The sequence below is a fragment of the Tursiops truncatus genome, chromosome 15 (assembly GCF_011762595.2).
Source record: "Tursiops truncatus isolate mTurTru1 chromosome 15, mTurTru1.mat.Y, whole genome shotgun sequence".
Taxonomy (NCBI): Eukaryota; Metazoa; Chordata; class Mammalia; order Artiodactyla; family Delphinidae; genus Tursiops; species Tursiops truncatus.
Window position 1 is genome coordinate 56396886 of NC_047048.1, and position 21350 is coordinate 56418235.

A 21350-nucleotide genomic window follows, 5' to 3' on the forward strand; every position below is an offset into this window, starting at 1 on the left:
CAGCCCAAGCCCTGACCAGGGTGAGGGGCAACATGTATATCTAAGTGTTGCCTAGGCTTGGGTGGGAGGGGTTTTCAATGCACCTGCCTGGGGGTGGGTTTGAGCAAGCTGGGCCTTGCACTGCTTTGGGGTTAAAACTTTTGGGTCAGTTGGCTGGGACAGGAGGGAGGGAGCCAACAGTCCGTGGAGGGCCAAATTAAACTGTGGGCACCTCGGAACTAGGCTTATCAAGGACCATTAAAGAAGATCCCTGCAGGAGAGGGGTCAGAGGGCAGAAAGAAAGGAGTGTTGGGGCAGCTCCTGTGGTCCAGGTTGGAGTTTGTAGGGGCATACAGGGCATCTCTTGTATGATGCCTTAAGAGGGAGTCCTCTAGGCCTTTCAGTGATTGGCATTTCCAATTCTGGTGGCTATCCTTGGGAACAGTGTCAGGATGGAGGTGAAATTGCTGGGGACACATTGCACCCCCAAGAGGTTAGCCACTCCCTGTGTGGTACCCTCTGGAGCCCCCCCCGCCCCCATCCAAAGGTGAGGACAGGCCCTCTGCTGATCCTACCCAACCTTTCTCTTCAGGGCCAGCTCGCCCCTCCCGGGCCCTTTGTCACTGAGGCCCTCAGGCCCCAGTGGTTCTAGTGAGGGGAGGGCCTGAGCTTGAGCAGGCCAGCAGCTCTGGGCCCCAAACCGGTTTTCCCACCTCTACTGAGGCTGGCACATCACCCCTGTGGTTCCCTGCCCCCACCTCCTCACAGTTCCTCCTCTCTCCACCCTGGAATGTGGGGGTGGGGTGGGGGGTGTTGCAGGCAGTTATCCAAGTCATCTTTTTAAACAAGAAGGTGGAATGACTTTCCCTTCCGTACCTCTGACTCTCAGGGATTCCCTTAAGACCTTGAAGGCTTCAGAACTAAGTGAAAGCAAAAAAGCAGTTGGGATTCCCAGCCCCCACCCTGGCCCCCATCCAGTCCCCATCTGAGCCCCGGAGGATGAGACAAGGAAGCCCAGCCTACCCCCTGGCCTGCTCTGGAGTAAATATGTGGGAGCAGTAGCCTTCTCCCCAGATGCCCCTGGCCAACCCAAGGCCCTCACCTCAAATACCAACAAGGCAAATACTTCCATTTGTCTCCTGCCAACAAGAACACCTCTTTTGCTGGAACTGAGATCATCTCATTAATGATAACACCAACTGGCATTAATAGGGCTCTTGCTGTGTGCCAGGCTCTATGCTAAGTACTTTAGATGCTCACAAAGCCCCTGTGAAGTAGGTAAAACCATGAGAAACACAGAACAGAAAGGTTCAGTAATGTGCCCAAAGCCAAACCACTAGTATGTGGCAGAAGCAAGCTCTCTCCCCAGGCTGACTCTAGAAGTGCCCCTTTACTAAGGAATTCCTAACCCTAACCATATTCCTAAAGGAATTGCTTACTGACTCAGTTTCTTTTTTAAAAAAAAGCTTTTTATTTATTTATTTATTTTTGGCTGTGTTGGGTCTTCGTTTCTGTGCGAGGGCTTTCTCTAGTTGCAGAGAGCGGGGCCACTCTTCATCGCGATGTGCGGGCCTCTCACTGTCGCGGCCTCTCTTGTTGCGGAGTACAAGCTCCAGACGCGCAGGCTCAGTAGTTGTGGCTCACGGGCCTAGTTGCTCCGCGGCATGTGGGATCTTCCCAGACCAGGGCTCGAACCCGTGTCCCCTGCGTTGGCAGGCAGATTCTCAACCACTGCGCCACCAGGGAAGCCCCTGACTCAGTTTCTAACCCATGGAAGAATAGCTCTTGGAGATGAGGGATGTGGAAGTGTCTACAGGAGCTCTTGAAGCTCCTGTACCTATAACTAACCCCTGTTCCCCCAGTCCCCAAATACAGGGCTTTTGTAAATACCCTTCCCATTCTCTGTATTACTCCTTAGGGACGGTAGGTGAGAACCATCCCCATTTCATGAAGGAGGAAATAGGGTTCAGGACTATAAATGACCTGCCCAAGACACTGGCCTTGAGCTCTGGTGCTCTCCGTGGGAGTCTGGGTTACATATAAAATGCCTCACTGGGACACTACTTGGGGGGTGGGGGTCAGTGGTGTGGGGATGGCCCTATGAGCACAGAGCTTTGAGGAGGGACCTAGCAAGGAGGCACTGTCACCCAGCCTACCACACAGTCCAGATGTGAAGCAGCTGGTGATTAACAATGGACCACCAGATAAAGCTGACAAACACTGGGATGCTGACTTCACTTGGGACTGATTGCTAAAGGACCCTGGAGGAGTTTCCTTGTCCTGAGGATACTGATGCAGGGGTTCTGGAGGCCTGGTTGGCTTTGGCAGTTCCTAGAGTGGGCCAATGTCTGGTGAGCAGTTGGCAGAGGTGATTTCTTGGGAGGTGGACAAGACAAACCGCCTTTTCAAAGCTGGGGCCTGAGAGGAGGTAGCTGGAGGGGGAAAACTACAACTCCCAGAAGCCCTTGCTCCCCCGGCGACTCGAGTATGGTTGCCATGGTTTCAGAAAACAATATGGCCGCTCCCAGCTGGGAAGTGAGTCTGGGTTAGAGAGGCAGAGGAGGCTCTGGGTGGCAGCAGTGGCGATAGAGGAAGCTCTTGAGGGGTCGTGAGGTTGGGCCTGGACTCTGCACGGCTGGAACGGCCTGACCTTTCTGAGGGCGCCAATGGCGGGCAGCGTGGACGAGGAAGCGCTGCACCAACTGTACCTGTGGGTAGACAACATCCCTCTGTCCCGGCCCAAGCGAAATCTCTCCCGGGACTTCAGTGACGGAGGTGTGCGCTCCAGCGTGTGTGTGTGTGTGTGTGTGTGTGTGAGAGAGACAGACGTGTGAGCTCCAGCGTGTGTGTGTGTCCGCGTGCGCGTCTGGGTGTGTTCTGTATGTCCTTGTGCGTCTACGCGTTCTGTCCTGTATGTACGGGTGTACGGGGTGTGTGTGCATACATGTCTCTTGTGCTTGTGTGCTTGTGGCGGCGGAGGCGGGGGTGGGTTGGTGGGAGGGGTGTCTATCTCCTAGAACTTCAGTTGTAGAAGTGTGCATCTTGGGTATGTGGGCATGTGTGTGTCCATATTATGTATACATGTTCTATCCTTTATGCATGTGGTGTGTGTGTGTGTCTGAGTCTGTGACTCCCTCCTGGGACTTTAATGACTAAGATGCGTTCTGTGTATGTATTTGTACATTTCTGTGTGTGTGCATGCCTATTCTTCTATATATCTGTCTTGTGGGAGTCTGAGCATGTGTTTGGTCATATGTGTGTTGACATGTTCTGTCCTGTATGTATGAGTGTGGATGTTGTGTGCATATGTTTCTTTGTGATTGTGTAGGTGTGTGTCCAAGACTGTCTCCTGGGATTTTAATAATAGAAGTATGCACCTCTCTGTGTGTATATTGGTGACACTTTGTGCTTCTGTGTGTGTGTGTTGGTGACTGTCTCTTAGAACTCCAGTGATAGAAGTATGTGTCTGTGTATGTTTCTGCATCTCTGTGTCATTTTGTGTGTGTGTGTGTATTTATGTCAATTCCTAGAGTGAGGCCCCGGCCTCCTGAAGCGTTCTCTTTGAGACTTATAGAGGACTAGAGACCTTAGTTTTTATATGCCCCGAGTTAATGGCAAAGGAGTGCAGCTCCTTTGGGGTGTGCTGGAATTTTTGTCTCTGGCTGATCACTGATCTTGCTTTCTTACCTCACCTCCATATCATCCTTACCCCTTTCCACATCTTCACCTCTCCGCTTGGCCCCACCACTCTGAAAACCCTGATTCTCCCATCCCACCCATTCTTTCTCCCTCCCCCTTCTTCCTTACCCATCTCTACAACTTCCATGTCTGCTCCCACCCCCTCTCCCTCAGTCCTGGTCGCAGAGGTCATCAAGTTTTACTTCCCCAAGATGGTGGAGATGCACAATTATGTTCCTGCTAACTCTCTCCAGCAGAAGCTGAGCAACTGGGGTCACCTGAACAGGTAGCAGAATACCTGGGCACACTAGTGGGATCTCCAGCCCCTACACTGGGATCCCAGGAAGGTCTGCCCAGCCCCTCCATCTCCTGTGGTCTCCACAGTCCAGGCTGGTGGCTGGCTGGGAAGGGACAATGCAGACAGAATCTGTCTGGTAACAAAATCAAGCGACTCTTCTTTTGGGGAGGTGACAAGGACCCTCGAGACATATAAACACTGGGCTCAGGTTGGGTGCCCTTCCATTCCCCCAAGGCTGTGCACTGAAGGGCTGCAACTGCTGCACCCCTTTCCATCCCCCAACCCTTCACTCCATCCCCCTCAGGAGCCAGTCCACCATCCCTGTGTCTGCCCCCCAGGAAGGTGCTGAACAAATTGAGCTTCTCTGTACCAGATGACGTGATGCGCAAGATTGCACAGTGTACCCCAGGCGTGGTGGAGCTGGTGCTCATTCCACTGAGGCAGTGCCTGGAGGAGCAGCAGAGGCGCAGGAAGCAGGGCACCAGCTCCTTACAGGTGCCACCCCATTCAAGTTTCTTGCACTGCTCTGGGGGAGTTTCCCAGGCAGCAGAACGCTCTGCCTCAGCAATAAGTGTGGGAGAAGGGTGCCTGGCTAAAGGGAGCCTGGCGGGCGGCGGGGGGGGAAGGTGCTCTTTGCGGGTGGGCAGCCTGAGCTCACAGCAGACCCTGGGGGTTCTTTCAGGAGCTGGCTCCCCAGGATGGCACTGACTACACAGATGTGGGTAAAGTGGTCTTTACTAGATGTGGGTAAAGTGGCCTTTAGTAGATGTGGGTAAAGTGGCCTTTACTTTTCTTCCTCCCAGGAGGAGCTTTCCTCCCATCCTTCCTTCCTGTGGGGGAAGGGGTGCGGGTGTGGGGAGGTGGAAGACAGGAAAACAGGGCTCCATCAGGATTACTCCTACACTTGCCTTGTCTCAGGTTTGTCCCAGAAGGCCCGAGGAGAAGGTGCTCCAGACCCCCAGGGAGGGGGGCAGCTCAAGTAAGGAAACTGGGAGCTCCTGACCTCACCAACCCTGGTAATCTCCCTATGCACATGGCTAGGAGGTGAGGGTGAGGTTTGCACCTGGAAAGGTAGGGAAGTCAGGGATGGGTGGGGGAGGGTGGGGGGGAGAGAAGGCCTGGTCGAGGGACACTGGAAGGGTGAGGGTGGGGCCCAAGATCCAAGCCTGGGCTAAGCTGCTTCTCACCCCAGGGTGGGCCGGCTGCCTGTGCCCTGGCCTCTGGGGTATAGCCAGGTGCTGCAGGGCGACCGAAGCTTCGTCCTCCAGATTGCTGAAAAGGAGCAGGAGCTGTTGGCCTTGCAGGAGACTGTGCAGGTGAGGGCGCACTGGGAAGGCGCTGGGGGATTGGGGCCTGGAAACACAGGGGCGGGGGCAGCAGGCTGCAGGCTTGACCTCTATGGGGCTCCTCCCAGGTCCTGCAGATGAAGGTGAGACGCTTGGAGCACCTGCTCCAGCTCAAGAACGTGCGCATCGAAGACCTCTCCCGGCGGCTCCAGCAGGCGGAGCGTAAGCAGCGGTGAGCCAGCGGCTCCAATGAGCCTCCTGGGACAAGAGCGCCTCCCCTCTCTTGGGGTGTGAGTGAGCATGGGGGGCAGTGGGACAGGAACCCTCCAAGCTGAGCCCCGTGACTGAGCCCCCTCCTTCCACTCCATCTGGGTCAGGAGAATGGACTGCTTTCCAGAACCTAGAAGCCACATGCAGAGACCTGGCATGCACCTCAAAGCAGTGCCTGACACCAGAGGGGGTTCTGCCTTGGTGCTCCCTGTGCTGGGCCTTGGGGGGTGGTCCCCCAGCTCGGTCCGCACCCCTAGAACCCGGTCCCCGCCCAGCTCTGATGACAGCAGCGTCTCCATCCAGGCTAGTCCTCTGTGCCCTGGGCCAAAGGGGAAGCTGCCCCAGACACCTGAGGGGCTTCCTCGCCCCTCCTGGGCACTCACCTGGGACCCAGCTGGAGGCTGGAAAGTGCAACAGCTGAAGGGGTGAGGAGTGAGCTCAGCCAGGAGTGGGGAAGACATGGGCTGTGCTTGTTCCAATTGCCCTCCCCTCACAGGGGTTATGTTAAGAATGTCTGGGCTGCCCCCATTAAAGGTATGCTCTCCTTCCTGTGCCTGCCTTCTGTTCTCTGAGGGGGATTTCCTGTCCCCCTTGTGCTACACCCCACCCCTTAAGTGAAAGAGCCTTGTGGGCCCAGAGTGGGTCTCAACTCGTGGTAGCTGGGCCCTGAAGTGGCCACTGCTTGGTAGGTTGATGATACCACCAGGGGTTAGGTCTTGTGCACTAGGACAGCCTGACTTCTAACTCTGGCTTTAGACTGACCCCCAAACCTATCCTCACAGTGTCCTCCAACCCTGTCCAAACCCAACCACAAACCCAGGCTTCAGATTCTCACCAAATGTAGCCACATAGTCACCCTCAACCCTGCTTATGGACTCACCCCTAAACCTGTCCTCTGTATGACTCCCAACCCTGCCCACAGACTGACCCCAAGTTCTGTGGACCAAGGCCAAGCTTGACTCTCAACCCTGACCAAGATACCATGGCCTTTGGTGCCATCAGCCTTTGGTGCCAGGCTGGAATCGAGTCCATGTTGTTAGATCTTCTGATATTTCAAAAGAGGAACAAGAAGAAGCAGAGGAGGAGGAAGAGGAAGAATAATTTTTTAAAGCCCCATGTGGACTAAACAAAATACATCTATAGCTTACTCTGGGTGCACTGTCTGCCACTTTTAGAGCTTGAGGAATAGAATAGACGTGTGAATACAACTGTGGGGGAGGCATACCGGGGCACATGGAATGGTGGGATGGGTAATAAGAAAGCATCTGGCAAGAGTGGATGGGCTGGGATCAGAATGTAGAAATCTCCCAATGACCATGCTGGAGGACAGCATCTCAAACTTCAGAGTGTGAACTTATCACCCAAAATGATGCTAAAAAGTCTGAGGCTCTTCTGGAGACAGTCCCAGAGCACAGAGCGTTTTGGAACAGGGGAGGATTCAATAGTAACAATAGCTCATGAAGATTAATTTGCCGACAGTGTGTTCACCAGAGACCCGAAGATATGTTAGGGGCCACAGGGATCCAGCGGAGGGTAGGAGCCTTGGGGGCTCCCCAAAGGCAGTGACCCCGCTCTTTCTGAAAGGAAGCTGGCCTTAAGCTGCCCATACCATCTCTCTCCCAGTTATGTTGGAAGAAGGGACCGTTCCCCGCGGGTACTTTAGGGACCCTGTTCCAGCCAGCGAAATCGGGAGGGGGTGTTGTTCAAGGACCTGCAGGCGCAGCAGCGGCTAGAACCCTTGAAGATCCGAGGGCTACATTTCTGCTCCCAGACTCTGTGCAAGCGCCCACATCCCACCCCGGGGCGCTGAAGTAGGCACATCCCCCTGCCATTGCGACCGCCTCCGTGGAGATCGAGAGCAGAGGCTGCGGTCCCCGGCGGCTCCTGCACAAGTTCTCCCACCCCCCACCCCGCGAGCCTTCTTTGTTCTGATTCTTATCCGGGCCGGCAGGGCACCCAGGACGCGTCTCAGTTCCTCACGGGAGCGCTTCCTCCGAGGCAGGGGGATGGGACGGAAGGGGAAGATGCCGAAACCCGGGGATCGCAGAGCGGGAAGAATGGAGGGTTCCTCCGCTCCTGGACAGGACCTAGCGATGCCCGTATCGACTGCCAATGCGGGCTTGGAAGCCTCGGAAGGCGACTTTCAGGTGCCTCACCTAGCTCTGAGCCCCACCTTACGGCCGCTCAAGGGACAGAGCCCAGGGGACGCCCCTTCCAGGTTGGGCGGAGACAGGAGGAGCAAACCCCCAGGCTGAAAGTAGACACGCGTAGGGTCTATTAAGGGCGCTTCTACCTTCTCTCGCTTCTACGGTATTCTGCCGCCTGGCCCCGGAGAGCGCCCTGGCTGACTTCATCGCGAGAACTTGCGGGGCCCCGGGGCGTGGGCTCGCACGGCGCAGCCGCAGGGGCTCCTGCAGGTGACGCAGAGGCGCAACGCCCGTTGGCGGTTCTTTGGGGCCTGCTTATTGGTCTGAAGTGCCCTCGCCCCACCCCTTCGGTCGACCAATGGGCGGAGGTGGGGGTGTGCCCTTGAGGCGAGCGGTAGCGGCGCGGGTCTCTCTCCTCTGGTTCTGCGCTGAGACCCCGCTGCTGCTGCCACCGCTACGGCTGCCGCCACCGCCACAGCTGCCGCCGCCGCTGTCGCCGTCGTCCCTGCCCTTCCTGGCTTCGGGGTGCTCCCCGCACGGTGAGACTGCTCTTCCTTCCGCCACCTCCCGGTTCCGCCCCGCTCGCGGAGATCCCCTCCCAGCGGAGCCGCTGTTCTGGGTAGTCGGTGCCTGCGACCCCATCCGGCTGGGGCTGGAGGGTTCCGCTGTCGGGCCCGGGACGGGGAGGGCTCCCTGGCATCTGAGCTGGGGAGATGTCAGGCCCCAGGGCCGCAGGTGACCGTTAGGTTAGGTGGTAGAGCTGGAGTGCTTTCCGCGGGGCGCTGTCGGGGGCACGTGTGACACAGTGAGGGCGGGGGCCAAATGGGGTCAGCGCCGTCAGCAACTCCGCGCCCGCCCTCCATTGTCATCGCCTCAATGTGTGACCTTGGACGAGTAGCCTCTGAACCTCGCGTGGCTCGGCACCTTCAGGGAGGAGGGCTGTGATATCGGGGAGTACGGGCTCCCGAGACAACAGCGTCAGCAGAGATGAGGGTGGGGACGGCACAGGATTATGAGGGACAGAGCCGACGCCTCGCAGCCCGGGAGGAGTGTGATGGGGGGGCGTCCAGACTCCTCTGTCCCCTTAGAAGATGAGGATGGGGTGGGGATGGGGGCGCCACACCCACGGGGATGGAGGCGGGAGAGGGTACAGATTCCTATACCCAGGCCCCTGATGTCTCTGGGAGCTTGGCCACCACTTCCCCTTTGTCACAGAGCAGGAAAGGTTCGTTTAGGTTCTGGACCAGTGTTCCTGTTAGTGAGCAGGAACCCTGGTGGACTGAGAAGGGTGGGCTTGGGTTGCCTTTCCTCTTGAACCTTGGCCTTGGGAAGTGTGGGTAGGGCGTTTCTCTGCTCAGGGAGTTGAAGAAGGTCAGAGGCAGCTGTCACCCGCTGGACCTGGCCTGGCCTCTACTAATTGGGGCCTGGGTGGGGCAGGCAGTCTGGAGGCTAGAGGGGTCTGAGCAGCCTCTAGCTGCGGGCCTGAGAGGTTGTGGGGAGGAGATGCTGGGGAGAGGAGGGCAGCACTTCTTGGGGAGAAAGGAGGGTGGGAGATGGTGGGGGTCCCTTCCTGAGTTCACCCCTGCTCCACTCATTCTCTTTCTAATTAATTAATTAATTTATGGCTGCCTTGGGTCTTCGTTGCTGTACGTGGATTTTCTCTAGTTGCAGTGAGTGGGGGCTACTCTGTCGTTGCGGTGTGCGGGCTTCTCATTGCCCCATGGCTTCTCTTGTTGTGGAGCACCGGCTCTAGGCGTGCGGGCTTCAGTAGTTGTGGCTCACCGGCTCTAGAGCGCAGGCTCAGTAGTTGTGGCGCAAGGGCTTAATTGCTCTGCGGCATGTGGGATCTTCCCCGACCAGGGCTCGAACCCGTGTCCCCTGCATTGGCAGGTGGATTCTTAACCACTGGGCCACCAGGGAAGCCCTCCACCCATTTTTAAGAGAGAGAACACCCATACTTATCCTTGCAACTTTGGCCTGCTGGAGGGAGGAGAAAATGGAGTCATATCCAGTCTGAGTTGATATAAAACTGTCACAACCACTCCTGACCTTCAGCCTTGTCTTTCCAGGCCTTGTTCTAGGTATGTGGGCCCAGTCCTATGTCAGGTCCTGGAGTCAGCAGGTTAGTGTGGCCTCAGTGGGTGCTCTTTTTACATGCTTGAGCTTTGATGAGAGGCTTCTGTGGGACTGAGTGCTTAAGCCAGGACTGAGTCCTAGGCTGGGGTGGGGAGGATGGAAGATTGTAGAGTTCCTGACTCAAAGTCCTTGAACAGGTTGAGAATGTGGATTAGGAATGAATGAGAAACGAGGCCCCAAGAAGCTTGTTCCTAGCCACAAAGCAGAGGACAAGCTGGGGCTGGTCCTACGATGCCTGGGGTTTGGAGACTGCAGAGACGTGCTATGGGGATGCAGCTGTGAGGTACAGGGCAAGAGGGTGGCAGATTCTGGAGCTCCACTTTGCCATGGACAGGCTGTCTTTGACCCTCCCTTCAGCCTTGGGCCCCAGTGTGGGACAGCCTGGAGTAGCAGCTAGCACTCTGTGTGCAGGGCAGGAATCTAAGGGGCTGAGAACTCTGGGTTCCTGTGTAACTGTCCATCTGTCCATTTGCCCAGCTGCCATTTCCCTGTCCTGCTCCTTGTGCCAGAGGCGCCACTGGGCCTGACTGAGCCCTTCCCTGGGTAGAATAACCTCAAAGCAGCCTTTCTGTCTAAAGCTGAGAGGGATCTGAGCTGGGAGCTCTGTTTCCCAGAGAGAAGGTTCCACCAATTTACCTGAGATTAACTGAGAGCTGAAGGAGTCCCCGAAGGCCCTTGTTCCAGCTTCCCAGCCCTCCCCATCCTGTAACTCTCTGTGGTACCACCCCTGACCTGTTGCCAGCCCATCTAAAGGTGGGGGTGTCTTTTTTTTGCTCGAGAGGGATGTATATTCTTCACATCTTCTTTATGAGTCCTTCTGGTTGTAGGGCATAGTGGGTTCCCAGCAGTCTGCCCTCTGGCAATCCCTGGAGACCTGGTGGGGAGGGGAAGGCAGGATGAAGGAAGGGAGAGGGAGGCCCCTCAGCCCTTGAGCTGTTTTTCTTTTTTTTATATATAATTTATTTTTGGCTGCATTGGGTCTTCGTTGCTGCACGCAGGCTTTCTCTAGTTGCGGCGAGTAGGGGCTACTCTTGAGGTGCACGGGCTTCTCAGCGTGTTGGCTTCTCTTGTTGTGGAACCCGGGCTTTTTAGGCGCATGGGCTTCGGGAGTTATGGGGGCTTCGGGAGTTGTGGCCCAATGCCATCTCCTCCTGATTCTGATGAAGAATTGTGCGTGGACGAGAGTCTGGCTTACAGGGGACAGCGACCAGAGAGGCTTTCTGCTAGGAAAGGAGCTTTTTCCAGCCTTCTCTGAGCCCCTGAAGTCACTTGCCTCCTCGCTCTGCGTTCTCATTGCCCAAGGGTTACAAGGCAGTGCCTGAGTGCTTGCTCTGTCCTGAGCTCTGGGCAGTGCAAGAGACGCAGGTCCGGCCCTCAGTGGACCTTCCATTTCAAGGTTGAGGGGGCAGGTAACAGCTGATTGTGACCAGGCTAGAAGATGCCCATCGGGGGGCCCCACTCTGAGATGGGGGGAAGGGAGTGCCCTCCAGGGCAGGGGTTGGCTTAAAGAATGAGGTGGGGCGGTTCCTCTTCTGAGAGCCTCTGGGCCCTGGTGCCACAGCTGCCTAGAGGGCCCAGCTGAGGCCCATGCTTGGGCTCCACTTAGTTTGGTCATTCATTCATTTAACAAATATAAACTGAACACAGCTGCTCCCTGCCAGGTGCTGGGCTGGATGCTGGGAACACAGCGTTTGGCAAAAACACAGTCACCGCCCTTGTTAGGTGGGGGACATAGATATCAAATGATCCCAGAAGTGAGAAAGGGGATCCTTTTTGAAGATTTTCAGGCCTATCCTGGGATGGGCGGTGGTGGGATAGGGTTGTGCTACCTTGAAAAACGTCCTCTGGAGCTGAGACCCAGGCTGGGGTGTGGATGGGGGGCAGGATTGTTCCAGGCAGAGGGCCTGGGTTAAAGCAGGCAGGCAGGCAGGCAACAGGCAATGGACTGGGGAGGAAGACAGGGACCGGACTCTGTGTGTACTGGGGTTTTATGAAGTGAAGAGAGTTTTATGAAGAGCCCCAGGAGCCTTTGCTTACCAGCCACTGTTTGAGTTTCATCCAGGCCTCCCAGGAAATGTCCTGGGAAATGGGGGCCTCTTGTCATTTCCCCTGGCTGCAGAGGTGTGGCTGGAGCAGCCTCTGCCCAAGGTAGGAGGAGGGTCCCCTTGCTCTTGGCCCCTTGCTCTTGGCCATGTTTCACATGCTCTGAGTCCACAGCTTCAGGGGATGGCTGGAGTGGGTAGGGTAGGGCAGGCTTCTCTCCAGGGGCCAGTCTCTCTGGCACAGCTAGGCATTCCAGGGCTCAGGGGCTGCCCTTCTGGGAGTGACCTCAGAGTACTCACCTGGGGCTGTTTCTGCCCTGGCCGCTCCTGCATTCCTGAGACCCAAGCCTTGCCTTTCCCTGTACCTCCTGAGGCCTCGTATGTGGGCTCCTGGTACCCAGGCTGTTTGCCCTGCCCTTGAGGCCAGGCTTGGGCCTAGGTGGACTTCTCTTGCATTGGGAAGTAGGGAGGGAGGTGAGGCCTGCTCTCAGGGCAGCTCGGCACCTGAGGGGCCTCAAGGTTATGCCCTCCACAGGCCCAACTCTGAGGCCACCCCAAGTTGGCTAGTCTCTTCATTCCCTGGACTAGCCAACGTCGTTCACTTATCTCTCCTTTAGTGTGTATCTCTGACAAATATGGACATACTTCTCTACGTAATCCAATTCCATTATCGCACCTAACTGATCAGCTTTTATTTCTTAATGTCATCTAAGATCCAGTCCCACTCATTATTTCCCAATTATCCCCTAAATGTCTCTTTTTAGAGATAGTTAGAAATCCCCTACCCCATTTATTTTTCTTCTTGAAACTGACGTGGTGGAAAAAAACGAGGTCAGTTTTCCCATTCTTGGTCTCTTTGTGTGTTAATTTAGAACAGCGGTTGGCAAACTTTTTCTGTGAAGGGTCAGATAGTAAATATTATAGACTTTGCAGGCTATGTGGCCTCTGTAGCAACTACTCAAAGTAGTTTTGCTTTAGTGCAAAAGCAGTTTTAGGGAATTCCCTGGCGGTCCAGTGGTTAGGACCCAGCACTTTCACTGCCAGGCCCAGGTTCAATCCCTGGTCTGGGAACTAAGATCCCACAAGTAGCATGGCAAGGCAAAACAAACAAACAAATAAAAAAACAGAAGCAATTTTAGACAACACGTAAACAAATGAGCACGGTTGTGTGCCAGTAAAACTTTACAAAAAACAGTGGCGGCCCCCACAGGCTGTAGTTGGCCCATCCCCTATCTAGAACCACCTCCCTCCTTTATTTTCCTTCTTACAGTTTGGAAAAAAATTAGGTCAGTTGTCCTGTAGAATATCCTGCCTTCTGGGTTTGCCTCCTTGCTTTCTCGTGGAGTCATTTATTCTGCTGGCCTCTGTGTTTTTGGTAAGCTGAGGTTGGAGTTCTAGGGGCTTGTTAGATGCAGGTTAGACATTTGGGGTGGGGCTGCCCTGTTAGCACTGCTGTGACTTGGTGCTGCCTCACATCAGTAGACATCAGTGTGTCCAGTTGTCCCACTCTGAGTGAGAGGAGATTGACTGATGCAAGACTGACTGATGTCACATCCCTCCATTGCAAACTCGTTCCCTTTAACCCTAGGTCATCTGTCAGTGGCACTTGCGCATATGTGAGCATCCATTTCAACCTTTGCCTTACTGGTTTAGCACCCACTGATTAGTGCTGCTCCTAGCATTTGTGTTTTGGGGGTTGCAGAATTATTTAGCAGTTGGTCATTCCTTTGTTAAAGAAGAGCTGTCCTTTAACCACCAGGGCAAGTTGGTTATAGGAAAGGCCAAGAGAGAGGCTGAATTAGTTCTCTATATTGCCAGTTTCCAGCAGAGAGTTAGGGCATTGCTACTGTCAGTAGTGACAAATGAGGATTTGGGTTCTTCTGTTTTGCTTTCTCCCATTTTTTGTAATCTCTGTGAATGCTCTGATTTTATGTAATTCCATCTGTTTCCATCAGTTGCACTTATTATTCTTTTTGATGTTGAGATGGTCTCAGCCCAGTCTTTCAGAGGCCTGGCTGCTCACACAGGCTTCCTGGAGGCACCTCCCACAGTCTCTGCCCTGAGGCTGCCCTTGGGGAGCTGAGCTGGGAGGCCAGCCGGATAGTAATCAAGCCAGAGTCTGAATGGTGGGTTTCGATGGACGGCAACCCCTTCATGGGTATCTGTTCTGTATATGGCCCTGACCGATCACTCGGAGGGAAAGCTCTGAGGACATGTTTTATTATGTGAGCCCCCATATTTGCCCCCCTCCAAGCATATTGTTAACTCTGACCTGGACCCACTTGTGCAACGTGAATACTGTGGTCTCTGGATGTAGGATGGTACAGCCTGTGTGTCTGGGATGGGCCAACCTTTGGGTCACCAGCACCAGAACTGACCCCTGGAAAGTGCCAGTGAAGTCCCCTTCCTTTGCTGGTTGCCTCTTCCCACCAGCCTTAGGTGGGCTGGGCACAAGAGGCTTGTGCTGGTGCTTTGGCACCCAGAAGCTGCAGCTCAGTACATGCTGGCCAGGCCCTGGGTCAGTAGTGTGTCAGGCAAGGGTGAGGGCTCTTGGTGAATGTGGGGAGTGGGTGGAGGAGTGGGGGGGCAGAAGCCCCCTCTGCTAGGGGGTGCAGGTACCACTTGGGCTACTGAGAGCAGCAGGGGTTTGGGTCCTTCCTAAAGGGAACTCTCTGCTCTCCCCTAGCCACAGGCCCATTGGTGACCCTGACCCCTGCCCTCCCCACTCCCCATGCATCAGGCTTCTGCTGGTGTCCCTGGAGCATGGGAAGCTGCTGAGCTTGACCAGTGGTGTCTGGCAGGAGCTGCGTGTCTCACCCTGTGGCAGGGAGGGCATCCATGGCTGCAGCCAACAAAGGTGAGTGCCTGCCTGGTCTGGCGGGGTTTGTAGCATCTTCCAGCGGGCCCTGGTGGGAAGGGGCATTGCTGCATGTGGGGCCTGCGTTGGCTGTGAGTGTGTGTGTGTGTCTGTCTGAATGTGAGGTACTAATTACATTACACCAGTGTTTGTTCTGGGGACACCCAAGCCAAACCCAGGGACCCCTGCTGGCTCCATGGTGTGCTGGTCTTTGGAGGTGTGTGCCTTCATGGCCCCATGTTCCAACCTCCCTGTTCCACTGTGGGGGTTGGGGAGCACAGGGGGCTTTGGGTGAGCATTGAGGCTGCTGAGGTGGGTAGGGCCACGGCAGGTTGTGGAAAGGAATTTGGGTTTCATTCAGAGTCTAGAAGTGCTCATAGAAGGTTTTAGGCAAGAGAGGCCTGGTAGGATATATGAGGATCAAGTCTGGGGGGCTCAGCAGTGAATGTGAAAATGCCAGGCTGGCCCCCTGGCCCTCCACTGAGTGTGCAAGAACCCAGGCAAGGGCTGGCCCAGGCCTTCTCACCAAAAGGACTCTGGGTAGGGCTGTTGGGAGCCCTAGGGGCTGTGGGGGTCAGAGAGGATTGGGGTCATGCTCTTGGCAAGATGGGCCTCTTTCAGCCTTAGCCTCCCCCGGTACAGGCCCTTAGCCCAGTTCCCACGCTCTGCATGCCTTAACTCCCTGACTTCCCAGCCTTGGAGAACCTGACCCAGCTGGAGACAGCCGTGGGCCATGTGAGGGGTTAAGCAGAGGAGGAAAGGCGTCTCTGGGAGGGGTCCTGAAGGCTCCCCTGGGTTCTTCCTTCTTACCTGCCAGTGATCAGTGATGAGGTTTAGAGGCAGCTGCGGCCCCTCCTAGGAGGGCTGAGTGTGGTTTTTGACCCTGTTTGTTTCTCCCACTCCCAGGCAGGTCCCATAGAGCCCATTCCTGTCTCTGCCCTTCTCCCCTCTCAAGCTGGGTCAGCAGGAGGGGCAGGCAGGGGGCCTCAGGTACTGACAGACCTGGAAGAGGAGATCCCAGAGATGGGGAGCTTGCTTGGCACTGTGAAGGAGAGCATGGGGCAGGGTATCTTGAGGACTGGGGCTGAGTCCTGCACTGCTTGGTGTTTGGAGTTGGGAGGACTGTCTCTTCCCTGTTAGCCCCATTCCCTCTAAGTGAAGGGTCATATTAGCTAATCCCTGACTCCCACCCCCACAAACCCTCTCTCAGGATGAGTATTTTCTGTGGGAGGACTGAGCAGGTAGGGGCAGGTGGGAGCCTCAAGCCTTTGATCGCCACTGTCCAGTAGGATGTGGCCTAGCCCAGCAGTGGATGCTGGATGATGTGAAGGGCAGTCGCAGAGGGCGGGGAGGTGACACGGTGGAGTAGTTTACTAGGATAGGTGAAGGCAACAGCCCCGGTAGCCCTCTCCCACTCTCTTCGTAGGCAATAAGCCCAGAGTCCGGAGTATCCGCTTTGCGACAGGCCATGATGCAGAAGGCTCCCAGAGCCATGTCCACTTTGATGAGAAGCTGCATGACTCTGTGGTCATGGTCACCCAAGAGAGCGACAGCAGCTTTCTGGTCAAGGTATGTGTGCATCTTCCCCGCCCCCCCACGCCCCCCCCCCCCATCATCAGCCTCATTCCATCTGTCTTCTCCCTGGCCCTGCCTGGCTTCCTGAGCCTGTTCCATTTCCTCTAAGTTGGCTCCATAGGCACATCTTTGTTCTTCCCTGGGCTTTGGTTTCCCCATCTGTAAAATGGGAAGTGTGAGACTGTGGTAAGATGAGTGCACTTAGGACAGGGGTCCCCAGCCCTCAGGCTATGGACCATTACTGGTCCATGGCCTGTTAGGAACCAGGCCACACAGCAGGAGGTGAGCAGCAGGCGAGTGAGCGAAGCTTCATCTGTATTTACAGCTTCTCCCCATTGCTCACATTACCTCCTGAGCTCCACCTCCTGTCAGATCAGTGGCGGTATTAGATTCTCTTAGGAGTGGGAACCCTACTGTGAACTGCGCATGCGAGGGATCTAGGTTGCATGTTCCTTGTGAGAATCTAATGCCTGATGATCTGAGGTGGAGCTGAGGCGGTGATGCTAGTGCTGGGGAGTGGCTGCAAATACAGATTATCATTAGCAGAGAGGTTTGACTGCACAGAGACCATAATAAATCAGTTGCTTGCAGACTCATATCAAAACCCCATCAGTAAGTGGCAAGTGAAAACAAGCTCAGGGCTCCCACTGATTCTTCATTATGGTGAGTTGTATCATTATTTCATTATATATTACAATGTAATAATAATAGAAATAAAGTGCACAATAAATGTAATGCACTTGAATCATCCCGAAACCATACCCACCTCACCCCCACCCCCTGGTCCGTGGAAAAATTGTCTTCCACAAAACCAGCCCCTGGTGCCAAAAAGGTTGGGGACCACTGACTTAGGATGTTACTTAAATGGGAGTGGAGCTGTTGTTATCATCGGCATCACCCCAACCATTGCAATTGGAAGGCAGGTGTCAAGGCTGTGGTGTCACAGGCCTGGGTTCAGGTCCAGGCCTGCTATTCTGGCTCTGACCTTGGGCAGGTCACCTCAGTTTCCCTTCTCTGAAGTAGAGACAATTTATACCCCAAAGAGTTGGAAATGGAAGGATGTATGTATGTCACTCAGGTGTAAGGCTAATTATGCTGATAACAAGGTGTGACTTTATTTACTCTTCTCTGCCAAACCTCTGGCTGATTTAGGCTCTTTGCAGTAGTATTTATCACCCCCATGTTTTTCCCCTCTCCTCCTCTCCGAGTGGCCACATCTCATACACTCTTGTCTCCTCTGCTGCTGGGACACACACAGTTGGATCCCACATCCACTTTGGAGGGGCAGGAGGAAGTCTCTGGAGGGGATGGATTGGAGGGAAACAGAGACTGAGGCCCTCAGGTTGGACAATAAATCAGGGCTCCAGAGTTGAGCCCTGGAGGGCATGGTGGTGAGGATGCGGGATGGTTTCTGGTTTATTGAGATCACCCTGAGGAGGGGCCCAGAGTCATACCTGTTTGCCCAACTCTAAAACCCTTGCTCTTCCTCCAAGAGCTGACAACTTCCCCAAGGGAATAAACATAATTAACCCAAACTTTCAAAAATAGCTCCCTGCCTCCCATCGCAAAATCCATTCATGTAATTAGAGAAAATCTGGAAGATAGAAAAAACTATAAAGAAATTTAAAAGTACCCGCAATCATACTATCCAGAAATAACTACGGTTAATATTTTGATGTGTGTTATTCCAGTTTCTTTTTTAGCTTTGTTTCCAAAAATGAAAAACTGGTATCACAGTGTACACACTGTATTTTGCTTGCTTCTGTTGTGAACCATCTCCTGATGGTTTCCACGAGATTTTAAAACTGCCTGGTATTCCACTATATGTATCATCATTGATTTAGCTGGTTCCCTATTCCTGGTGTTACAGTTTTGTACTGTTATAAATAGGGCAGTGATGAGTATTTTTTTTTGCACATCTCTGAGTATTTCCCCTGGAAAATTCTGCAAGTGATACAGCTGGATCACAGGGTCACCATTGGCAGGTACAGCCAGAAAGTCCTCTTGAGAGGTGTGCCCTCTACCAGCAGAGTGTAGGGGCCACAGGGACTGAGCTTTATCATGCAGTGACATCATCTGATCTCATTGAAAGGCTAGTTGCTCCCCCAAAGGACAGGGCCATCCATTTCCTGAAACTGAACAGGAGTGTGTGTGCATGTGAGCTGTGGATACAGCATGCGCCCCTGCACCTCCTGGACTGGCACTCCAGTCAGCCTACCTGCCCAACAGCCACCCTGGCCTGTGACCCTTCACATGGCTGGAGTTTCCAAGGATGGCCAAGCTCTGTGTATGAACAACAGAAATTGCTCGGGCTGTGAATCAGGGCTGTTGGACACAGTGAGCCTTTGAGTGGGCAGGCAGGAATCCATGTTCACATGCCAGCAGGGTGGGCCGGAGCCCAGGTTCCATGGCTGGTGCCAGTCTTGTGGGCCAGCTTTGGACTGACACAGCTGGTCTAGTGTCTGTTTTTCTAATTCTGTCCCATCCTCCATCTTGTGCTATCTGTGTTGCCTGGTGGCCCTGCCATGACTAGAGGACCAGAGTCCCTGGGCTATTGGCTCTGGCCACATGCTGGTAGTGGTGGGAGCAGGTGGATGGCCTGTGTCGTGGGGCTTTGAGCCTCCCCTGTGGGCAGTGGCTGGTGCTTTGCTGTGTGCCACGTGTGGCAGCAGTAGCCAAGAGGTCCAGGGAGGACTATACCCTGACCACACTGTGGCCTTCAGCCAGTCATTTCCTAGCTTCCATTTCATCATCTATAAAATGGCCACCAAGGAACTTCAGGGCTCATGAGACACATGCTGAGGAGTGTGTGGGCCAAGCTGTAGGGATGGGGTCCTTGGAGAAAGGGCCTAGAGCTACCCGGCCAGGGGTGTGGACCAACTAGAGTGATGGAGGGAGTCAGGCTACCCTGGGATTGTCAAGGAAGCAAGTGTAGGGCCCCACAGGATCATCAGTGGCACAACCTGGGTGGGCCCTGGGGGAGACTGTAAGTGAAGGTGCCTCCTTCCCCCACCCCTCCTGCTGCAGGTTGGCTTCCTGAAGATCCTGCACAGGTATGAGATTACCTTCACTCTGCCCCCAGTGCGCAGGCTGAGCAAGGAGGTCCGAGAGGCACCTGTCCCCAGCCTGCACCTCAAGCTCCTCAGCGTCATGCCCATCCCAGAAGGTGCGTACCCTGCTTGGGGTGCTGGAAGCCTGCCCTCCTCCAGCAGGGCCTGGGTGTGAGTGGGAGTGAGAGCATGGGGTACTTCCTTCCCCCATCTAGGGCTGATGGGCAGCTTAGCAATCAGGGGTCATGATGCCTCTTTATGGCCTTGCAGTGTGGCACCTTGGCAGGTCCCATACCCCAGGCCCCACTCCCTGAACAGAAGTCCATAGGCTCACACAGTTGGCCTATGTCTGCTCATTGCCTGATAGTTACCTTAATGGGACAGTGGGAGCCACTGAGGAACTGGCTCTGGGCCTCTAGCCCTCCCTCTGCCTGTACCTCAGGAAAAAGCTACTGGAACCTCAGGGACTCTGGGCAGCTACCTCCCATCACCCGCCAAACCTGGGCTTGGGCTTGGGGCTGCTTCTCTATACCCTGCCAGCTTTAGTGCCCCCCCTTCTCCCAAAGGCTAGGGTATCAGTTTCACCATGTACCGAAGCCCCAGCTTCAGTTTCATTTCCCTCTACCTCTACCTAATGACCTCACCCTCAAGTGGATTGAGCAAGCCCCCTCAGGCCTCTTGCCACCAGATCTGCTCAAGCCCTGCCCTGCCCTCCTTTCCCCTCCCCATCACCCTCTCTCCTTGCTTGCCTTTTTGGGGAATCCCACCTCTTGGAAGCCTGAGTTTGACCTCTGGCCTGCAGGCAGAGGCATGTAGAGCTCAATGAAGAATGGGAAGTTCCTGAGGCCCATGCGCCCAGCCCTGGGGGTAGGGTCCTGGGCCATCCTTGCTCCTCTGGAGGTCTTGGTGGTGGGTGGGGGCCAGTGAGTGCTGGGGGGTGGGGGCAGGAGGCCGCAGAGGTGCTGATCGCCCGGGCAGGTTACAGCATCAAGTGTGAGTACTCAGCGCACAAGGAGGGCGTCCTCAAGGAGGAGATGCTGCTAGCCTGCGAAGGTGGCACCGGCACCTGCGTGCGCGTGATGGTGCAGGCGCGCGTCATGGGTGAGAGCTCGAGGCCCGGGTCTGGCTAGAGGAGGGAGGCACCAACTTGGCTGCAAGGAGTTTCCACCCTCCTTGAGTCTGAAAAAGGGATCCTTGTCCCGGCCCATCCCCAACCTCCTTGGTGGGTGCCTTTCTCCCCATCCCCTAGCAGAGCCGGGAGGGAAGGTAGAGGAGTCCCCTTGGAGTAGGTGGGGCCAGGGTCCAGCCTGGCATACTGACTTGTCACCTGCCTTGCAGACCGACACCACGGCACACCCATGCTGCTAGATGGTGTCAAGTGCGTGGGTGCTGAGCTAGAATACGACTCAGAGCACAGTGACTGGCACGGCTTCGACTGAGGCCCTCGCCCCCACCTGCCTCGGGGCCTCTCAGCCTTAAACCCCACCTCGTCTCCTCAAATGCTGCGTGATGGTGTGGCTTCCTCACCCTTCCCAGGGATGGGCATGGAGGTGGAGGGTCCAAGGGCCTCCAAGCTGGAGCCTCGCCCACACCTCTCACCTCATTTGTGCCACCTCCCTGCCTCTCCAGCATCCTCCTCTCCCACTTCCTCCTCTCTGTGTGCCTCAGTCTCCTGCTGGAAGAAATGGGCTGAGCCCCCAAGGAGGCTCTCTGAGGAGGGATGGAGAGGGCCTGGGGTGGGTTCTACCCACCCCCCTACCCCAAGCCATAGGGGCTGTAGCCAGGGCCTAGGAGAGGAGGGAGCTGGCTCTGTGGTGTAGCTGCCCCCATTACTGCTGCTGTCGTCTTGCTTTAGCCAACTCTCCTGTCCCCTCCCTCTTTCCCACTGCCGTCCATGGTGAGGAGGAGGGAGGTGCAGTTCCCAATCCCTACCCCCCCAGGTCTGTGTTTCTTGGTTTTTAAACAACTGGTTGGGATAAAACCCTAAAGAAATAAAACTTCCAGTGGATACCAGAGGCCAGCAGGATTTTTG

At 55.2% G+C, this 21350-nt stretch overlaps 2 protein-coding genes across 12 annotated transcripts; both read left to right on the forward strand.

Moving 5' to 3' along the window:
- The first annotated feature begins 23 nt into the window (after nucleotides 1–23).
- SPEF1 (sperm flagellar 1) lies at nucleotides 24–6112 on the forward strand. 8 transcript variants are annotated; one of them, XM_033841410.2, is made up of 8 exons: nucleotides 24–2754; nucleotides 3832–3943; nucleotides 4294–4450; nucleotides 4638–4677; nucleotides 4874–4934; nucleotides 5148–5271; nucleotides 5370–5473; nucleotides 5619–6112. In XM_033841410.2, exons 1-8 carry the CDS (start codon nucleotides 2646–2648, stop codon nucleotides 5938–5940), a joined length of 1029 nt encoding a protein of 342 aa, XP_033697301.1. In that variant the 5' UTR covers nucleotides 24–2645; the 3' UTR covers nucleotides 5941–6112. The 8 variants fall into 8 exon arrangements, 5 of the variants coding, with proteins under 5 accessions (XP_033697301.1, XP_033697302.1, XP_033697300.1 ...); XM_033841411.2 differs by having other exon boundaries at nucleotides 24–3943; nucleotides 4260–4450; XM_033841409.2 differs by having other exon boundaries at nucleotides 24–3943.
- Nucleotides 6113–7941: 1829 nt separating this feature from the next.
- Nucleotides 7942–21326, forward strand: ADISSP (adipose secreted signaling protein). Of its 4 annotated transcripts, none has more exons than XM_073792727.1 (6): nucleotides 7942–8197; nucleotides 14523–14693; nucleotides 16098–16262; nucleotides 19296–19434; nucleotides 20297–20419; nucleotides 20657–21326. In XM_073792727.1, exons 2-6 carry the CDS (start codon nucleotides 14568–14570, stop codon nucleotides 20755–20757), a joined length of 654 nt encoding a protein of 217 aa, XP_073648828.1. In that variant the 5' UTR covers nucleotides 7942–8197; nucleotides 14523–14567; the 3' UTR covers nucleotides 20758–21326. The 4 variants fall into 4 exon arrangements, with proteins under 4 accessions (XP_073648828.1, XP_073648829.1, XP_033697307.1 ...); XM_073792728.1 differs by having other exon boundaries at nucleotides 14529–14693; XM_033841416.2 differs by having other exon boundaries at nucleotides 7953–8197; nucleotides 14577–14693; nucleotides 16120–16262.
- The last annotated feature ends 24 nt before the right edge of the window (nucleotides 21327–21350 follow it).